At 44.5% G+C, this 20,930-nt stretch overlaps 3 protein-coding genes and 1 long non-coding RNA gene across 5 annotated transcripts; 2 read left to right on the top strand and 2 right to left on the bottom strand.

The window, feature by feature from the left end:
• Nucleotides 1–70: 70 nt before the first annotated feature.
• On the top strand, nt 71–803 carry LOC127925331 (heat shock 70 kDa protein 14-like). The gene is made up of 3 exons (XM_052510175.1): nt 71–326; nt 399–560; nt 675–803. Exons 1-3 carry the CDS (start codon nt 159–161, stop codon nt 744–746), a joined length of 402 nt encoding a protein of 133 aa, XP_052366135.1. The 5' UTR covers nt 71–158; the 3' UTR covers nt 747–803.
• Nucleotides 804–9,130: 8,327 nt separating this feature from the next.
• Nucleotides 9,131–16,400, bottom strand: LOC127925325 (protein artemis-like). Its single transcript, XM_052510170.1, has 6 exons — nt 16,339–16,400; nt 15,364–15,378; nt 11,638–11,739; nt 10,842–10,914; nt 9,445–9,546; nt 9,131–9,142 (listed from the first exon to the last, which is right to left on the bottom strand). Exons 1-6 carry the CDS (start codon nt 16,398–16,400, stop codon nt 9,131–9,133), a joined length of 366 nt encoding a protein of 121 aa, XP_052366130.1.
• Nucleotides 16,401–17,262: 862 nt separating this feature from the next.
• On the bottom strand, nt 17,263–18,281 carry LOC127925326 (uncharacterized). The gene is made up of 3 exons (XR_008120496.1): nt 18,182–18,281; nt 17,941–18,114; nt 17,263–17,402 (listed from the first exon to the last, which is right to left on the bottom strand). It is a non-coding gene; the product is annotated as an uncharacterized LOC127925326 (long non-coding RNA).
• A 278-nt stretch (nt 18,282–18,559) lies between these two features.
• meig1 (meiosis/spermiogenesis associated 1) lies at nt 18,560–19,827 on the top strand. Of its 2 annotated transcripts, none has more exons than XM_052510173.1 (3): nt 18,560–18,633; nt 19,271–19,453; nt 19,559–19,827. In XM_052510173.1, exons 2-3 carry the CDS (start codon nt 19,301–19,303, stop codon nt 19,685–19,687), a joined length of 282 nt encoding a protein of 93 aa, XP_052366133.1. In that variant the 5' UTR covers nt 18,560–18,633; nt 19,271–19,300; the 3' UTR covers nt 19,688–19,827. The 2 variants fall into 2 exon arrangements, with proteins under 2 accessions (XP_052366133.1, XP_052366132.1); XM_052510172.1 differs by lacking the exon at nt 18,560–18,633 and adding an exon at nt 18,880–19,133.
• Nucleotides 19,828–20,930: the final 1,103 nt, after the last annotated feature.

Below are 20,930 nucleotides of genomic sequence, written 5' to 3'. Positions count from 1 at the left end.
TCCAGGTGGTTCTCTGCGGGGGTTTAACACTGTGTTCCAGGTGGTTCTCTGCGGGGGTTTAACACTGTGTTCCAGGTGGTTCTCTGCGGGGGGTTTAACACTGTGTGTTCCAGGTGGTTCTCTGCGGGGGCTCTGCGAGGATTCCTCGGCTGCAGCAGATGATCAAAGATCTGTTCGCTGACGTGGAGCTGCTCAGCTCCGCCCCTCCTGATGAGGTCATAGCGGTCGGCGCAGCGATGGAAGCGGGCCTTCTAGTCGGGCGGGAGATTGGCTCCTCCCCAGAGTCTGTTACCGTGGAAGCCTGTGTCTCAGACATTCTGCTCAAGGTACACAGCACACACACACAGATCAGTGACTAATAGAGTAGCTTCTGATTGGCTAATCTGTGTGATTGACAGGAGGTGGATGAAACAGGGGCTGAGGTGTTCTCTGTGCTCCTCCCCTCGGGCACGCCCCTTCCTGCTCGGCGACATCACATCCTGTCTGGTCCTGGCCGCCTGGCATCCCTCTGTCTGGAGCTTTACCAGAAAACCACAGAGCAGCCAGAGAGACTGGCCAAGGTACGTAAACACACACACACAACCCCTTCACCAGAGAACCAGAGACTGGCCAAGGTACACACACACACACACAACCCCTCCACCAGAGAACCAACAGCTCTCTCTTATCTGCAGATTGTTCTGAGAGACCTGGAGACCAAAGAGGACAACCATGACATTGATGCCGTGGTGACCATGAAGAGGTAACACCCTGTGGACTGGACCTTGTATTTGGACCTGTGTGTTTTCAGCTGTGGACTGGACCTTGTATTTGGACCTGTGTGTGTGTTTCAGCTGTGGACTGGACCTGGTATTTGGACCTGTCTGTTTTCAGCTGTGGACTGGACCTGTGGGTGTGTGTGTTTTCAGCGTGGACTGGACCTGTGAGCTGGACCTGTGTGTTTCAGCTGTGGACTGGACCTTGTATTTGGACCTGTGTGTTTTCAGCTGTGGACTGGACCTGTGTGTTTTCAGCTGTGGACTGGACCTTGTATTTGGACCTGTGTGTTTTCAGCTGTGGACTGGTACCTGTATTTGGACCTGTGTGTGTGTGTGTGTCAGCTGTGGACTGGACCTTGTATTTGGACCTGTGTGTTTTCAGCTGTGGACTGGACCTGTGTGTTTTCAGCTGTGGACTGGACCTTGTATTTGGTGGTGTCTGTTTTCAGCTGTGGACTGGACCTTGTATTTGACCTGTGTGTGTTTTCAGCTATGGACTGGACCTTGTATTTTGGTGTGTGTGTGTTCAGCTGTGGACTAGACCTTGTATTTGGACCTGTGTGTGTGTGTGTGTGTGTGTGTGTTTCAGCTGTGGACTGACCTTGTATTTGGGACCTGTGTGTTTTCAGCTGTGGACTGGACCTGTGTGTTTTCAGCTGTGGACTGGACCTTGTATTTGGTGTGTGTGTGTGTTTTCAGCTGTGGACTGGACCTGTATTTTGACCATGTGTGTGTGTGTGTGTGTTTTCAGCTGTGGACTAGGACCTTGTATTTGACCTGTGTGTGTGTGTGTGTGTGTGTTTTCAGCTGTGTGGACCTTGTATTTGGACCTGTGTGTGTAACCTGTGTGTGTGTGTGTGTGTTTTTGGGACAGCTACTTCCATGTGAGCTGTGTGGAGCAGAACAGTGGGAAGACTGAAGCCATCAGTATATCAGCAGCCTCCTGATTTCACCACCAGCTCCAAGTTAATGTCACTATACTTGCTGAAGTTCCTTTTAAAGTTTAAATAAAGACATTTTGGTTTAACTTGGTTCCTTTATTCTCAGTACAGTTCAGAATTCAGCTCTACAGTTCAGAACAGCTACAGCAGACTTTATTCTCTACAGTTCAGAAGCTACAGCAGACTTTATTCTCTACAGTTCAGAACAGCTACAGCAGACTTTATTCTCTACAGTTCCAGACTTTATTCTCTACAGTTCAGACAGCTACAGCAGACTTTATTCTCTACAGTTCACGTTAGCCTGACAGGAGCAGACTTTATTCCAGTTGAGACCACAGAAAGACTGTGTTCTACTGAACATTTCCCAGGGTGGTCGAGGAGTAGCTGACTTTATTTCTCAGTTCAGCCCTGACAGGAGCAGAGACTCCAGTTGAGACCAGGTGTGCATATAGGGCATGACTATGGTGTTCTATAACAAAGTAGGGCATGACTATGGTGTCTCTATAACAAAGTAGGGTATGGTCTGTGTAGATAATGCTATGGCCCCACACATTAAATCATATATATATGCATTAATCAATTGTCTGTTTTTGTCCAACTTCAAGTCAATTATTTTCGGGTGAGGAAGACATTGTCAAGAACCCACAGTCATCCATTGAAAAACCATCATCTCTATAACAGAGATGGACTCTTACATATAACCTAAACATTGAGGACTTCCACCATTTTAAAGTGGTCACCTGGATGGAATGATCAGAGTTAAGGTTCAGACATTACTAAGCTACTGTATATCATGGCCAGTTCCGGTCTGCTTAAGGTGATTGCTCTCCCATAGGCACCAATGCATTAGCAGCTGGGTTTGGTCTGTTCAGCTCATTGACTGTATATGAATCAGAAGAAACTAGTGGGTGGAATGTGTCGCTTTCTCTTCCCTCTGTCTATATACAAAGAGGTAGACGGGGTCAGAGGGACTGACTTCCTGTCCTGGTGACCACTTCCTCTCCAGCGGCCAGTCTCCCTGTACAGATCAGAGGGACTGAGGCCGTCTGGTCCAGGTGTGTGAATCTGGGTGTGGTCAGACAGGGTCAGAGGGACTGACTTCCTGTCCTGGTGACCACTCCTCTCCAGCGGCCAGTCGTACAGATGGAGGTCCAGGTCCAGGTGTGTGAATCTGGCGTAGACAGGGTCAGAGGGACTGACTTCCTGTCCTGGTGACCACTTCCTCTCCAGCTGCCAGTCTCCTGTACAGATCGCTGAGGTCGTCTGTCCAGGTGTGTGAATCTGGCGTAGACAGGGTCAGAGGGACTGACTTCCTGTCCTGGTGACCACTTCCTCCCAGCGGCCAGTCTCCTGTACAGATCGCTGAGGTCGTCTGGTCCAGGTGTGTGTGAATCTGGCGAGACAGGGTCAGAGGGACTGACTTCCTGTCCTGGTGACCACTTCCTCTCCAGCTGCCAGTCTCCTGTACAGATCGCTGAGGTCGTCTGGTCCAGGTGTGTGTGAATCTGGCGAGACAGGGTCAGAGGGACTGACTTCCTGTCCTGGTGACCACTTCCTCTCCAGCGGCCAGTCTCCTGTACAGATCGCTGAGGTCGTCTGGTCCAGGTGTGTGTGAATCTGGCGAGACAGGGTCAGAGGGACTGACTTCCTGTCCTGGTGACCACTTCCTCCCAGCGGCCAGTCTCCTGTACAGATCGCTGAGGTCGTCTGGTCCAGGTGTGTGAATCTGGCGTAGACGGATGTCAAAGTCCGATGACACCTGAGACTCCGTTGGCTCTGATTGGTGAGTGTGGCTGCCACTCTCCTCCCCTCAGCATCCAGATTGGTCAATGCATCTCCCTGACACCGGTCTTCTGATTGGATGAGCAGGCTTTCAGCCTGACTCAGGCCTCGCCCAGCCGAGAGAGGACTTGACGGCGAGGGGAGTTTGGCGTAGTCATCAACAAACAGCTCTGGGGTCTGGGAGCCTGTGATTGGCTGGTTTGGTGTGGAGTGAGAGGGGCTTGTGTTCGAACAGGAGTGTGATTGGCTGGTTTGGCTGTCCGTCAGTATCTCTGTGGTGAAAACTCCTCCCAGCGAGGAGGGGTGCCAGAATTAGACACAGACCCCTCGTCTCTCTCCCCACCTCTCTTCTTCCTCCAGGTCTCTCCCTCATCATCATTTAGATTCGGTACAGTCCATGTAGTCTCCTGTGATGAGAGGCATGTGTGTTAGGGGTAGAGGTTCGTCAGGGGGTTAGGGAGCGTTGTGGGTGCGGCCTCCTGCATCATCACCCTCTTTCCTGACAGGGGCCAGGTCCGCCCTCAAACAGCCAATCGGGCACAGTCCACATCTGGTATAAACAACAGAGCCAATCACAAAGCAGTGAAATAATGTAGAAAGGATGGTTGGAAGGGATAGCTGGCTGTGGTCAGAGAGAGAGTCTCACCGTGGGTGTGCTGCTCTGGTCTGGTGCGTTTCAGTGTTCCCAGAGGTCTGTAGATCACAGCGGAAGAGGACACGCCCCTACACATAGACTTCAACCTGGAGACATACGGTTACACATTCACACACATACGGTAACCAATGCAGTGCATTTGGAAAGTATTCAGACCCCTTGTTCCACATATTGTTAGGTTACAGTACTTGTTCTACAATGGAGGAAAACAATTATTCAATCCATCTACACAGAAAGCTGATTCACATCAGGGTCAGACCTGATTAGTATTCAGACCCTTTGCTCTGAGACTCAATTGAGCTCAGGTGCATCCTGTTTCCATTCATCATCGATGTTTCTACAACTTGGGAGTCCACCTGTAAATGATTTGGAAAGGCTCTTGACCGGGAGAGCAAAACCCAAGCCATGAGGTTGAAGGAATCCTCCGTAGAGCTTCGAGACAGGATTGTGTCGAGGCACAGATCTGGGGAAAGGTACCAAAAGATATCTGCAGTATTGAAGGTCCCCAAGAACACAGTGGCCTCCATCATTCTTAAATGGAAGAAGTTTGGAACCACCAAGACACTTCCTAGAGCTGGCCAAGAACCTGATGGTTACTCTGGCAGACCTCCAGAGTTCCTCTGTGGAGATGGGTTAACCTTCCAGAAGGACAACAATCTCTGCAGCACTCCACCAATCAGGCCTTTATGGTAGAGTGGCCAGACGGAAGCCACTCCTCTGTTAAAGGCACGACAGCACGCTTGAAGTTAGCCAAAAGGCAGCTAAAGGATTCTCAGACCATGAGAAACAAGATTGAACTCTTTGGCCTGAATGCCAAGTGTCACGTCTGGAGAAAACCAGGCGCCGCCATCACCTGGACAATACCATCCCTACGGTGAAGCATGGTGGTGGCAGCATCATGCTATGGTGATGTTTTTCAGCGGCAGGGACTGAGAGACTAGTCAGGATCTAGGGAGAGATGAACGGAGCAAAGTACAGAGAGATCCTTAGGACATCAGACTGGGGCGAAGGTTCACCTTCCAACAAGACAACGGCCCTAAGCACACAGCCAAGCCAACGCAGGAGTGGCTTTGGGACAAGTCTCTGAATGTCCTTGAGTGGCCCAGCCAGAGCCCGGACTTGAACCTGATCGAACAGCTCTGGAAAGACCTGAAAATAGCTCCGCAGGACGTTCCCCATCCAACCCGACAGAGCTTGAGGATCTGCAGAGAAGAATGGGAGAAACTCCACAAATACAGGTGTGCCAAACTTGTAGCATCATACCCAAGAAGACTTGAGGCTATAAACTCTGCCAAAGGTGCTTCAAAGTACTGAGTAAAGGGTCTGAATACTTATATAAAATGTGATATTTTTTAAATATTTGATACATTTGCAAAAATGTCTTGCTTTGTTATTATGGGGGTATGAGGAGAAAAAACAAACATTTAATCAATTCTAGAATAAAATTGAAAACAGCAAGGGTCCTAAACAGCTGCCCTGGAGAATGCCTGATTCTACCTGGATTATGTTGGAGAGGCTTCCATTAAAGAACACCCTCTGTTCTGTTAGACAGGTAACTCTTCATCCACATTATAGCAGGGGGTGTAAAGCCATAACACCCTCTGTGTTCTGTAATTCTTCATCCACATTATAGCAGGGGGTGTAAAGCCATAACACCCTCTGTTCTGTTAGACAGGTAACTCTTCATCCACATTATAGCAGGGGGTATAAAGCCATAACACCCTCTGTGTTCTGTTAGACAGGTAACTCTTCATCCACATTATAGCAGGGGGTGTAAAGCCATAACACCTCTGTTCTGTTAGACAGGTAACTCTTCACATTATAGCAGGGGTGTAAAGCCATAACACCCTCTGTGTTCTGTTAGACAGGTAACTCTTCATCCACATTATAGCAGGGGGTGTAAAGCCATAACACCCTCTGTTCTGTTAGACAGGTAACTCTTCATCCACATTATAGCAGGGGGTATAAAGCCATAACACCCTCTGTGTTCTGTTAGACAGGTAACTCTTCATCCACATTATAGCAGGGGGTGTAAAGCCATAACACCCTGTGTTCTGTTAGACAGGTAACTCTTCATCCACATTATAGCAGGGGGTGTAAAGCCATAACACCCTCTGTTCTGTTAGACAGGTAACTCTTCATCCACATTATAGCAGGGGGTATAAAGCCATAACACCCTGTGTTCTGTTAGACAGGTAACTCTTCATCCACATTATAGCAGGGGGTATAAAGCCAAACACCTCTGTGTTCTGTTAGCCATCCACATTATAGCAGGGGTGTCCATAACACATGTCTTTCCAGCACAGACTATGATCGATCATGTCCAAATCTGCAAAGTCTACATCCCCCACAATCATTTTATCATCAATTTCTCTCAGCCAATCATCAGTCATTTGTGTAAGTCCTGTGCTTGTTGAATGTCCTTCTCTATAAGCATGCTGAAAGTCTGTTGTCAATTTGTTTAGGTGAAACAGCATTGTATCTGGTCAAACATCATTTGTTCCAGAAGTTTACTAAGGGTTGGTGGTAACAGGCTGATTGGTTGGCTATTTGAGCCAGTAAAGGGGGCTTTACTATTCTTAGGTGGCAGAATGACTTTAGCTTCCTCCAGGCCTGAAGGCCACACACTCTAGTAGGCTTGGATTGAAGATGTGGCAAATAGGAGTGGCAATACCGTCTGTTATCATCCTCAGTAACTTTCCATCGAGATTGTCAGACCCTGGTGGCTTTATTGTTGTCTGACAGACAACGATAATCACCTCCTAGACACTGACTTTACGGAATTCAAAAGTACAATTCTTGTCTTTCATTATATGGTCAGATATACTTTGATGTGTAGTGTCAGTGTTTGTTGCTGGCATGTCATCCCTAAGTTAGTGTCAGTGTTTGTTGCTGGCATGTCATCCCTAAGTTATATGGTGGCATGTCATCCCTATTAGTGTCAGTTTTGTTGCTGGCATGTCATCCCTAAGTTAGTGTCAGTGTTTGTTGCTGGCATGTCATCCTAAGTTTGTGTCAGTGTTTGCTGCTGGCATGTCATCCCTAAGTTTGTGTCAGTGTTTGTTGCTGGCATGTCATCCCTAAGTTTGTGTCAGTGTTTGCTGGCATGTCATCCCTAAGTTTGTGTCAGTGTTTGCTGCTGAAAAGTCATCCCTAAGTTTGTGTCAGTGTTATCTGGCATGATCCATCTGTTTGGTGTCAGTGAATGATGGGCAGTCAGAAGTTGTGTCAGTTTTTGTCATCCAAAGTTTGTGTCATGTTTGTTGGTGTCATCCCTAAGTTTTGTCAGTCATTGACTGCTGGCATGTCATCCCTAAGTTTGTGTCAGTGTTTGGGGCTGGCATGTCATCCTCAAGTTTGTGTCAGGTTGGCTGGCATGTCATCCCTAAGTTTGTGGTGTTTGGCTGGTATGTCATCCTAAGTTTGCTTATCTTGGGTAGGTTGGGGTGAATGAGCCATCTGTTTCAATGAAAACAGAGTTGGGAGTATTTAAGGTTCCCAAAGTATGGTATTCTTTATATCATTTAACTTGTTTCGTATGTAGGGTTGGGGTAAAAGGTATTAGGGGGTATGGGTATTAGGTGTGGGTTGGGATTTAGGGGGTTGGGGTATGGGTATTAGGGGGTTGGTTATTAGGGTATGGGTATTAGGGGTTGGGGCATAATGGGGTTGGGGAATGGGGGTTGGGGTATGGGGTATTAGGGAGTTGGGGTGTAGAGAAGACATTCAGTGTATAGAGGATGACTGGCTCACAGCTGTGACATCAGCGTGAGTTCGGCCAATAGGAATGACACTCTAGATGTTGATTGGCTGGAGATAAGACAGGAAGTCTTTTATCTGGAAAAAAAACAGGAAGAACAGAAGAGTATCCTGAGGCAGACAGGCACAGACTTAGGCAGACAGACAGATAGGAGGCAGGTATTCACCTCAGAGTAGGATGAGTGGAAGGAAAAGCAGGCTCTGTAGGAACTGGCACTGTCCTGGAAAACATTACACATCTGTGTAAGATAATGTGTATGTGTTTTTCTGTGTGTGTGTGTGTTTCTGAGTGTGAGTTTCCTCTGAGTGTGAGTGTGTTTGTGTGTACCTGATGATAACCTTAGTCCTCTGGGTGTGAGTGTGTGTTTGTGTGTGTACCTGATGATAACCTTTAGTCCTCTGTGTTCTCTGAGTGTGATTCTGAGTGTGAGTGTGTGTTGATACTGAGTGATGTTTAGTCCTCTGTGTTCCTGATCTGAGTGTACCTGATGATAACCTTTAGTCCTCTGGGTTCTCCTCTCCAAACCACATAGTGGAGGGTTTGATACATGATGATGTTTAGAGGAGTTCCATCTGATCCCAAAGCCACATACGGCAGCCTGCTGGCAGGAACAAACTCCATCCTCCTACACAACGACATGTTTGCTATTGGTTAGACTCCTCATCCTACACAACGACATGTTTCTATTGGTTAGGACCTCATCCTACACAACGACATGTTTCTATTGGTTAGGACTCTCATCCTACACAACGACATGTTTCTATTGGTTAGACCTCATCCTACACAACGACATGTTTCTATTGGTTAGGGCCTCATCCTACAACGACATGTTTCTATTGGTTAGACTCCCTCATCCTACACAACGACATGTTTCTATTGGTTAGACTCATCCTCCCACACAACGACATGTTTCTATTGGTTAGACTCCTCATCCTACACAACGACATGTTTCTATTGGTTAGACTCCCTCATCCTACACAACGACATTTTCTATTGGTTAGACTCTCATCCTACACAACGACATGTTTCTATTGGTTAGGACTCCTCATCCTACACAACGACATGTTTCTATTGGTTAGGACTCCTCATCCTACACAACGACATGTTTCTATTGGTTAGACTCCTCATCCTACACAACGACATGTTTCTATTGGTTAGGACTCCTCATCCTACACAACGACATGTTTCTATTGGTTAGGACTCCTCATCCTACACAACGACATGTTTCTATTGGTTAGGCCTCATCCTACACAAAGACATGTTTCTATTGGTTAGGACTCCTCATCCTACACATGTTTCTATTGGTTAGACTCTCATCCTACACATGTTTCTATTGGTTAGGCTCCTCATCCTACACATGTTTCTATTGGTTAGGGCCCTCATCCTACACAACGACATGTTTCTATTGGTTAGGGCCTCATCCTACACATGTTTCTATTGGTTAGGCTCATCATCCTACACATGTTTCTATTGGTTAGGGCTCCTCATCCTACACATGTTTCTATTGGTTAGGGTTTCTAAGAGAAAGGGGGCGTGTAGCAGCGTTACCTTGGGGTGACGGCAGGCATGGATCTGAGTGGCTCGATCCGTGGTCACATGACTCAGAATCTCTGGCATCTTCTTAAACATGTCCAGGCTTTTCACATGAATCTACAACACACCACGTGTCATTATTTGTCATGCTTAACAAAGTGTGTGTTTAAAATAAATCTTATTTGGTATCGGTGTCCCATCCATGGGACAGTTGAGCTAACGTAGGCCAATGTGATTAGTATGAGGTTGTGGCAACAAGAACAGTCATATCTGATATTGTCAGAAAGCTTAAATTCTTGTTAATCTAACTGTACTGTCCAATGTACAGTAGCTATTACAGTGAAAGAATATCATGCTATTGTTTGAGAACTTAGTTATTAAATAAACAAATTAGGCACATTTGGGCAGTCTTGATACATTTTTAAAGAAATGCAATGGTTCATTGGATCAGTCTAAAACTGTGCACATACTGCTGCCATCTAGTGGCCAAAATCTAAATGTCACCTAGGCTGGAATAATACATTATGGCCTTTCTCTTGCATTTTAAAGATAAATGGTACAAAAAAAAGCTATTTCTTTGTATTGTTATTCTCCTACATTCATTTCACATTTCCACAAACTTCAAAGTGTTTCCTTTCAAATGGTACCAAGAATATGCCTTGCTTCCGGAGCTACAGGCAGTTAGATTTGGGTATGTCATTTTAGGTGGAAATTGAAAAAGGGGGCGGATCCTCAAGAGGTTTTAAGTGTTGGTCACCTACCTGTGTGTGAAACTCGTCCCCCAGGTTAGTGAAGAGGTATTCATATCCATATGCAGCTTTACAATTCAGCCACACTGTATGGTACACACTTACTGACCCAGTCCTGTACCAGCCCCCGGATAGCATATAGACACGTCTCCTACACACACACACACACACACACACACACACACACACACACACACACACAGTCCTGTACCAGCCCCCGGATAGCATGTAGACACGTCTCCTACACACACACACACACACACACACACACACACACACACACACACACACACACACACACACACACACTCTGCAGCTCTCTCCCCCTGAAGCTCTCTCGCTCTATAGATCTCTCCCTGTGTAGCTCTCTCTCTCTCTCTGTGTGTAGCTCTCTCTCTCTCTGTGTGTAGCTCTCTCTCTGTGTGTGTGTAGCTCTCTCTCTGTGTGTGTGTGTAGCTCTCTCTCTGTGTGTGTGTAGCTCTCTCTCTCTGTGTGTGTGTAGCTCTCTCTCTCGCTCTCTCGCTCTCTCTGTCTCGCTCTCGCTCTCTCTGTGTAGTGCTCTCTCTCTCTCTCTCTCTCTCTCTGTGTGTAGCTCTCTCTCTCGCTCTGTGTGTAGCTCTCTCTCTCTCTCTCTGTAGCGCTCTCAGAATCCCACACACTCACCCTGCTGGGGATCTGGTAGAAGCGAGGGTCGTAAAAGGTGGAGTCCAGATACACACTCTTGATGTCTTTCACCCTGAAACAACACAACACACTGTCTGGCATTGGAACTGAGGACCACTGTATATTGCCTAGGTTTATGTAAAGAAAAAAGTATTTAATAAGAATATTTCATTCATTCAGATCTAGGATGTGTTATTTTAGTGTTCCCTTTATTTTTTTGATATATATTACTTACAGGACGACTGATCCTGTTGAAGTGTACCTATGATGAAAATTACAGGCCTCTCATCTTTTTAAGTGGGAGAACTTGCACAATTGGTGGCTGACTAAATACTTTTTTGCCCCACTGTGTGTGTGTGTGTAATTGGTGGCTGACTAAATACTTTTTTGCCCCACTGTGTGTGTGTGTATATGTATGTAAGTATGTACATATGCGTGTGTGTATGTATATGTATGTGTGTGTGTGTGTGTGTGTATATGTATGTAAGTGTGTGTGTGTGTGTGTAATTGGTGGCTGACTAAATACTTTTTTGCCCCACTGTGTGTGTGTGTATATGTATGTACGTATGTAAGTATGTACATATGCGTGTGTGTGTGTGTATGTGTGTGTGTGTGTGTGTATGTATGTGTATGTAAGTGTGTGTGTGTGTGTATGTATGTAAGTGTGTGTGTGTGTGTGTATGTGTGTGTGTGTGTATGTAAGTGTGTGTGTATGTATGTGTATGTAAGTGTGTGTGTGTGTATGTGTATGTAAGTGTGTGTGTGTATGTGTATGTAAGTGTGTGTGTGTGTGTACCTGCTCCCAGAGTGGAGGAGTTCTATGCGGGAGGCGTCTCCCTTCGCCAGTCGGAAGTCTCCTGTGTACAACACCGTACCCTGGGCCCCCTCTACCAAGAACCTACACACAAAAACACACAAAGTAGTGTTGGGAGATATACAGATTCTCATACCTTCATATCGTTCCTGTACCATAACGGGGTATACGGTACAAATTAATTAATGAATATATATCTCAGTGCCAGTAAAATAAGACACACCTACTCCATCTTAGCTAGGAATGATAGAAACAGTGGTGTAGCAGGCACCCCTGAGATCATTTAGTCAGTACATCTTAGCTAAATGATAGAAACAGTGGTGTAGCATGCACCCTGAGATCATTTAGTCAGTACATCTTGGCTAGGGAAATGATAGAAACAGTGGTAGCAGGCACCCTGAGATCATTTAGTCAGTACATCTTAGCTAGGAATGATAGAAACAGTGGTGTAGCAGGCACCCCTGAGATCATTTAGTCAGTACATCTTAGCTAGGAAATGATAGAAACAGTGGTGTAGCAGGCACCCCTGAGATCATTTAGTCAGTACATCTTAGCGAGGAAATGATAGAAACAGTGGTGTAGCATGCACCCCGCGAGGCTCAGAGCGTTAGAGGGCCCTCACCCCCAAAAATATCACACTGTCGCTATTTCTAAATACCCCAGAAATCCAGCCATATCACCTGTCTAATCAACACACAAGCTTAGTGATACACATATTACCAGAAACACACACAAGCTAGTGACACCACAAACACAAGCTATGAAGATACGCCATTACCATAGAAACACACACAACCTAGGGCACTACAAACACAAGCTAGGTGACACCACAAACACAAGCTAGGTGACACCACAGACACAAGCTAGGTGACACCACAGAACACTGGTGACACCACAAACACAAGCTAGGTGACACCACAAACAGGTGACAAAACACAAGCTAGGTGACACCACAAACACAAGCTAGGTGACACCACAAACACAAACTAGGTGACACCACAAACACAAGCTAGGTGACACCTGGCCACAAGCTAGGTGATACCACAAACACAAGCTAGGTGGTGACACTGGGTGACACCACAACACAAGCTAGGTGACACCAAACACAAGCTAGGTGACACCACAAACACAAAGCTTAGGTGACACCACAAACACAAGCTAGGTGACACCACAAACACAAGCTAGGTGACACCACAAACACAAGCTAAACACAAGCTGGTGATACCACAGACACAAACTAGAGTGTTTTTAAACTGAGGGTGACACCACAAACACAAGCTAGGTGACACACCACAAACAAGCTAAGGTGACACCACAAACACAAACTAGTGACACCACAACACAAGCTAGGTGACACCACAAACACAAACTAGAGTGGCTACAGACACTAACAGGTGACACCACAAACACAAGCTAGGTGACACCAAAACACAATGATGACATACAAACACAAACTAGGTGACACCACAGACACAAGCTAGGTGACACCACAGACACAAACTAGGTGACACCACATACACAAGCTAGGTGACACCACACCACACACAAGCTAGGTGACACCACAAACACAAACTAGGTGACACCACAAACACAAACTAGGTGACACCACAAACACAAGCTAGGTGACACCACAAACACAAGCTAGGTGACACCACAAACACAAGCTAGGTGACACCACAAACACAAGCTAGGTGACACCACAAACACAAGCTAGGGTGACACCACAAACACAAGCTAGGTGACACCACAAACACAAGCTAGGTGACACCACAAACACAAGCTAGGTGACACCACAAACACAAGCTAGGTGACACCACATACACAAGCTAGGTGACACCACAAACACAAGCTAGGTGACACCACAAACACAAGCTAGGTGATACCACAAACACAAGCTAGGTGACACCACATACACAAGCTAGGTGACACCACAAACACAAGCTAGGTGACACCACAAACACAAGCTAGGTGACACCACAAACACAAGCTAGGTGACACCACAAACACAAGCTAGGTGACACCACAAACACAAGCTAGGTGACACCACAGACACAAGCTAGGTGACACCACAAACACAAGCTAGGTGACACCACAAACACAAGCTAGGTGACACCACAAACACAAGCTAGGTGACACCACATACACAAGCTAGGTGACACCACAAACACAAGCTAGGTGACACCACAAACACAAGCTAGGTGACACCACAAACACAAGCTAGGTGACACCACAAACACAAGCTAGGTGACACCACAAACACAAGCTAGGTGACACCACAAACACAAGCTAGGTGACACCACAAACACAAGCTAGGTGACACCACAAACACAAGCTAGGTGACACCACAAACACAAGCTAGGTGACACCACAAACACAAGCTAGGTGACACCACAAACACAAGCTAGGTGACACCACAAACACAAGCTAGGTGACACCACAAACACAAGCTAGGTGACACCACAAACACAAGCTAGGTGACACCACAGACACAAGCTAGGTGACACCACAAACACAAGCTAGGTGACACCACAAACACAAGCTAGGTGACACCACAAACACAAGCTAGGTGACACCACAAACACAAGCTAGGTGACACCACAAACACAAGCTAGGTGACACCACAAACACAAGCTAGGTGACACCACAAACACAAGCTAGGTGACACCACAAACACAAGCTAGGTGACACCACAAACACAAGCTAGGTGACACCACAAACACAAGCTAGGTGACACCACAAACACAAGCTAGGTGACACCACAAACACAAGCTAGGTGACACCACAAACACAAGCTAGGTGACACCACAAACACAAGCTAGGTGACACCACAAACACAAGCTAGGTGACACCACAAACACAAGCTAGGTGACACCACAAACACAAGCTAGGTGACACCACAAACACAAGCTAGGTGACACCACAAACACAAGCTAGGTGACACCACAAACACAAGCTAGGTGACACCACAAACACAAGCTAGGTGACACCACAAACACAAGCTAGGTGATACCACAAACACAAGCTAGGTGACACCACAAACACAAGCTAGGTGACACCACAAACACAAGCTAGGTGACACCACAAACACAAGCTAGGTGACACCACAAACACAAGCTAGGTGACACCACAAACACAAGCTAGGTGACACCACAAACACAAGCTAGGTGACACCACAAACACAAGCTAGGTGACACCACAAACACAAGCTAGGTGACACCACAAACACAAGCTAGGTGACACCACAGACACAAGCTAGGTGACACCACAAACACAAGCTAGGTGACACCACAAACACAAGCTAGGTGACACCACAAACACAAGCTAGGTGACACCACAAACACAAGCTAGGTGACACCACAAACACAAGCTAGGTGACACCACAAACACAAGCTAGGTGACACCACAAACACAAGCTAGGTGACACCACAAACACAAGCTAGGTGACACCACAAACACAAGCTAGGTGATACCACAAACACAAGCTAGGTGACACCACAAACACAAGCTAGGTGACACCACAACACAAGCTAGGTGACACCACAAACACAAGCTAGGTGACACCACAGACACAAGCTAGGTGACACCACAAACACAAGCTAGGCGACACCACAAACACAAGCTAGGTGACACCACAAACACAAGCTAGGTGATACCACAAACACAAGCTAGGTGACACCATAACTAAGATTTTTGATACAAGTAACTCACATGACCGAGCCTGGACTTGACCCAGGAAGGACAAACAGTCAAGCTTACAAAAACAGTCAGTTTGGTGTGGACACAACAATATCAGTCATCAAGCTCAGTCATACAAAAACAAAGACAGTTTGACCCTCATACTGGTAATGAAATGACCTCTCCTGAAGCAAAAGTGACAGTGTGACTCTCCAGTGAGACCTGACAAACAAAGCTAGGAACACAAACACAGTTTGACTAGTCCATAACTAAAGATTTTGACACAAATGAACAAAGACAGTTTGACACCAGATAAGTTCACATACAAATGAACAAAGTACAGTTTGACTGTCAGACTGGAACAATGAACAAAGACAGTTTGACTGTCAGACTGGAACAAATGAACAAAGACAGTTTGACTGTCAGACTGGAACAAATGAACAAAGACAGTTTGACTGTCAGACTGGAACAAATGAACAAAGACAGTTTGACTGTCAGACTGGAACAAATGAACAAAGACAGTTTGACTGTCAGACTGGAACAAATGAACAAAGACAGTTTGACTGTCAGACTGGAACAAATGAACAAAGACAGTTTGACTGTCAGACTGGAACAAATGAACAAAGACAGTTTGACTGTCAGACTGGAACAAATGAACAAAGACAGTTTGACTGTCAGACTGGAACAAATGAACAAAGACAGTTTGACTGTCAGACCGGAACAAATGAACAAAGACAGTAACGTTAGACCTTCAACATCAGTTAGCCATCCTTTGTTTCACTGAACTTTCACACCATCAAAATAAAACGTGATATCACCTGAATTTCAACTTTCTTTTCAATAGAGGCCCTTCAGCCCCTTCATGTGATCTGCAGAAAATGCATGATGTAAGTAGAGGTAACGTTAGCTAGTTACATGTCCACTGTGTGCCAGTTAAGAGCACATACTGGCTAGTTATCTTTAGCTAACTGCTGTTTGGCTCTCACTCGATCTCAAAGTCTTCCTTACCTTTGTGGCAGTGAGATGAACCCTTGCATGTAGATTCTCCTGTCAAACCGATCCAGCGACATGTTGAACAAATGCGACCCGCGAACGACAGTTTGACTGTCAGATTGGCACAAACTTCAACAACGAGACAGTTTGGCGCATTTTTGTCAGGATACTGGCTGCCGTTAGCAAATGAACAAAGACAAAACGTTTCCACTGTCAGCATTGTATCGGAATTTAAACCTGAACAAAACGACGTTGCCAGCATTTATCTGTCTAGTATTACCATAACAACACCTTGTTAAAGAAGAAGAAGAAGAAGAAGAAGAAGAAGAAATGAAGAAGGAAAGTTGGGTTGCCAGCATATATCTGTGCTACCAGTATTACCATAACAACACCTTGTTAAAGAAGAAGAAGAAGAAGAAGAAGAAGAAGGAAGGAAGGAAGAACAAGATAGTTCTGACTGTATTACCATAAACACCTTGAAAGAAGAAGAAGAAGAAGAAGAAGAAGAAGGAAGGAAGGAAGGTTGGGTTGCCAGCATATATCTGTTTACCAGTATTACCATAACAACACCTTGTTAAAGAAGAAGAAGAAGAAGAAGAAGAAGAAGAAGAAAGGAAGTTGGGTTGCCAGCATATATCTGTGCTACCAGTATTACCATAACAACACCTTGTTAAAGAAGAAGAAGAAGAAAGGAAGGAAAGAAGAAGAAGTTGCCAGCATATATTGTGACTGTAGAACCACAAAATGAACAAAGACAGTTAAAGAAGAAGGAAGAAATGGAAGGAAAGACAGGTTGCTGCATATATCTGTGCTACCAGTATTACCATAACAACACCTTGTTAAAGAAGAAGAAGAAGAAAGGAAGGAAAGTTGGGTTTAGACTGTGCTACAGTATTACCATAACAAATGAAAAAAGAAGAAGGAAGGAAAGTTGGGTTGCAGCATATATCTGTGCTACCAGTATTACCATAACAACACCTTGTTAAAGAAGAAGAAGAAGAAGAAGAAGAAGAAGAAGAAGGAAGGAAAAGTTGGGTTGCCAGCATTTATCTGTGCTACCAGTATTACCATAACAACACCTTGTTAAAGAAGAAGAAGAAGAAGAAGAAGAAGGAAGAAGAAAGTTGCCAGCATTTATCTGTTACAGTATTACCATAACCACCTTGTTAAAGAAGAAGAAGAAGGAAGGAAGGAAGTTGGGTTGCCAGCATATATCTGTGCTACCAGTATTACCATAACAACACCTTGTTAAAGAAGAAGAAGAAGAAGAAGGAAGGAAGGAGAAAGGGTTGCTAGCATATATCTGTGCTACCAGTATTACCATAACAACACCTTGTTAAAGAAGAAGAAGGAAGGAAAAGTTGGGTTGCCAGCATATATCTGTGCTACCAGTATTACCATAACAACACCTTGTTAAAAGAAGAACTCGAAGAAGAAGAATTGAAGAAGAAGAAGAAGTTGGGTTGCCAGCATTATCTGTGCTACCAGTATTACCATAACAACACCTTGTTAAAGAAGAAGAAGAAGAAGAAGAAGAAGAAGAAGAAGGAAGGAAGGAAGGAAGGAAGGTTGGGTTGCTAGCATATATCTGTTCTACCAGTATTACCATAACAACACCTTGTTAAAGAAGAAGAAGGAAGGAAAGTTGGGTTGCCAGCATATATCTGTTCTACCAGTATTACCATAACAACACCTTGTTAAAGAAGAAGAAGAAGAAGAAGAAGAAGAAGGAAGGAAGGAAGGTTGGGTTGCTAGCATATATCTGTGCTACCAGTATTACCATAACAACACCTTGTTAAAGAAGAAGAAGGAAGGAAGAAGAAGCATATATCTGTTCCCAGAATTACCATAACAACACCTTGTTAAAGAAGAAGAAGGAAGGAAAGTTGGGTTGCCAGCATATATCTGTGCTACCAGTATTACCATAACAACACCTTGTTAAAGAAGAAGAAGAAGAAGAAGAAGGAAAGTTGAAGAAGAATATCTGAAGTATTACCATAACAACACCTTGTTAAAAGAAGAAGAAGAAGGAAGGAAAGTTGGGTTGCCAGCATATATCTGTTCTACCAGTATTACCATAACAACACATTGTTAAAGACCCCACTGTTCCTAGGCCGTCATTGAAAATAAGAATTAGTTCTTAACTGACTTGCCTAGTTAAATAAATGTAAAATAAACAAGAAGAAGAAGAAGAAGGAAGGGAAGGAAGGAAGTAAGGAAGGAAGGGAGGAAGGAGTGGGTTGCTCGGCAACTAAAGACAAGCCTCCTCGTCATCATCTCTTGGATCTGTGAGTTTTGCCCCGTTCAGCTGTAAGTAACATGTGGTATCAGCTACTTAATCAAATTGAGAAACAAATGTATAGCAAGCTAGCCAGATTCAGTCTATTTTCTAACTGTGACTTCTATATTATATCATAGCCCGAAGCTAGTGCTAGCAAGTTTAATTCAAATATTGGCGTTAGCTAGTTAGCTACTGTACGTTTGGCAACGTTACTGTGCAAATTCAATTCGATTGGTTTCGGGCACGAATATTAAAACTGAAATCAGCTTAAGAAATGTATAGATAAAATGTTTTCGGCAATAAGATGGTTAGTGTGTAAGAATTAAGAGAGCAGTTCTGCCTGCTCTCCCCTCTACTATTTCCTGTACCGAGACTGGCTATCTGACAAGTGGTCGGCAGAACCACCTGCTGCACCCATCTGCTCTCTATCCCCCAGGACAGGAGGACGGGGAGAAATAGAAAATCAGCCTTACCCTACTTCTGCCACCCAATTCATATTCAGGATGCCCCTCCCCATATAACCTACTATGTAATTGCCATTATTTTAAAATTGTGTTTTTTTGTTTATTTCGTTTTTTCTTTATGTATTTCAGTGTCCATGACTGTCATGTCAGTATATAGAGATACTTGAACTTGTCTAACTGAGCCCACTATTTGCTCCTGTAGGTCGCCTGTGGACATCCTCTCTGCAGCATAATGTCTTGTGCAGCCTACTTAGATGGCAACGCAACGCCAAAGTCCATGAGCAGAGCCAAACAATGGACTGACGAGGTGGAGAACTTATACAGATTCCAACAGGCAGGCTACAGAGATGAACTGGAATACAAACAAGTAAAGCAAGTTGACTTGGTAAACAACTTAAATGAATCCTTATCACTGGCTAAAAGCATTGCCACTGACAGTTGGTTCACTGCAAGATGAATGTGTCACTGTGGCATTGCTTCTTTGTCTTAGATCGACAGGTGGCCTGAGACTGGGTTTGTGAAGAAGCTTCAGCGTCGAGACAACACATTCTATTACTACAACAGAAAAAGAGAATGTGAAGACCGGGAAGTCCATAAAGTGAAGGTCTATGCATATTAAGTCAGGAGTGTCCAGCAATCTCTTTTCCATTTTGAATATCTTTTGATGTTTTTTGAAGAAGACGTCTGTAGGAAGGAAGGCAGCATCATCCCAGCTGTGGAATGTAGACCAGTTCACTGAATAAAGGGTGTGAGGCTGAAGCTGTCTGATGTGTGTGAACCTGTGATGGGAGGTATGTGTGTGTTATAAGGGTCCTTTTGATGAGTGTTTTGTTGTGGATCCAGATGAACTATTGAACTGTGTGAGAGGGGATTATAGTCTGGGGCTATCACACCCTCATCATGTGATATTGTGACGTTAGTATGAGGACTGGGATTACCGTCAACAAAATAAAATACCTAAAGTCTGACCCCTAACAGGGATATTCACATACCAGTACACTAACTATGATTCACATATACCAGTACTCCCAAATACAACATAGAGCTGCTGAGCACATGTTCTGCTGCATGACATTCATGGTTATTCTATAAACATACATTTCTATATGAATGTTGTGTAAAGTTGCATCCTCCTGTGGGGGATATGGGGCTCAGTTAGAGTGGACTGAGAGCTGAACTGGTATGACAGTTAGCAGGTGGGTAAAACACTACAACTATTTGGGTTAAGTATTGGTCCTGACGAATATACTTACAAGTCTACAATGATCATTCATATGATATGAAGATAACGACTGGATTTTCCACAGGTGTAAAGTATTTCAGTCAAATTACTGGAAAGTTCTACTTAAGTAGTTTTTCTGGGTATCTGTACTTTACTATTCATATGTTTTTACAACTTTTACTGCACTACATCCCTAAAGACAATATTGTACTTTTTATTCCATACATTTTCCCTGACAACCCAAAGCACTCTTTACATTTTGAATGCTTAGCAGAACAGGAAAATTGTGAAATTGACACACTTATCAAGAGAATGCGTGGTCATCCCTACTGGGTATGTTCTGGCGGACTCACTAAACACATGTATGTTGTGTAAATAATGTCTGAGTGTTGGAGTGTGTCCCTGGCTATCCATACATTTTCAAAACAACAATTTATACTTTTACTTTTGATATTTAAGTATATTTTAGCAATGAAATCTACTTTTGATACTTAAGTATATTTAAAACCAAATACTTTTAGACTTTTACTCAAGTAGTATTTTACTGGGTGACTTTTACTTAAGGTATTAAGGTATCTATACTTTTACTCAAGTATGACAAATTGGGTACTTTTTCCACCACTGGGATTTCCACAAACAT

This window comes from Oncorhynchus keta, unplaced genomic scaffold, assembly GCF_023373465.1.
Source record: "Oncorhynchus keta strain PuntledgeMale-10-30-2019 unplaced genomic scaffold, Oket_V2 Un_contig_5421_pilon_pilon, whole genome shotgun sequence".
Lineage (NCBI taxonomy): Eukaryota > Metazoa > Chordata > Actinopteri > Salmoniformes > Salmonidae > Oncorhynchus > Oncorhynchus keta.
Note: the sequence above shows the minus strand (reverse complement) of the source record. Positions and strands in the feature narration are given on the sequence as shown.

Bases quoted from the DNA above. Each gene is read 5' to 3' on its own strand.
- LOC127925331 (XM_052510175.1), top strand. From the start codon at position 159: ATGATCAAAGATCTGTTCGCTGACGTGGAGCTGCTCAGCTCCGCCCCT. The intron at 327-398 runs GTACACAGCACA...TGTGATTGACAG, and splicing joins TCTCAGACATTCTGCTCAAG to GAGGTGGATGAAACAGGGGC. The intron at 561-674 runs GTACGTAAACAC...TCTTATCTGCAG, and splicing joins AGCCAGAGAGACTGGCCAAG to ATTGTTCTGAGAGACCTGGA.
- LOC127925325 (XM_052510170.1), bottom strand. From the start codon at position 16,400: ATGTCGCTGGATCGGTTTGACAGGAGAATCTACATGCAAGGGTTCATC. The intron at 10,915-11,637 runs GTACACACACAC...GTGTTGTTTCAG, and splicing joins CTCCTCCACTCTGGGAGCAG to GGTGAAAGACATCAAGAGTG. The intron at 9,547-10,841 runs GTGAGTGTGTGG...GGTGTGTTGTAG, and splicing joins TCTACCAGATCCCCAGCAGG to ATTCATGTGAAAAGCCTGGA.
- meig1 (XM_052510173.1), top strand. From the start codon at position 19,301: ATGTCTTGTGCAGCCTACTTAGATGGCAACGCAACGCCAAAGTCCATG. The intron at 19,454-19,558 runs GTAAACAACTTA...TCTTTGTCTTAG, and splicing joins AAGTAAAGCAAGTTGACTTG to ATCGACAGGTGGCCTGAGAC.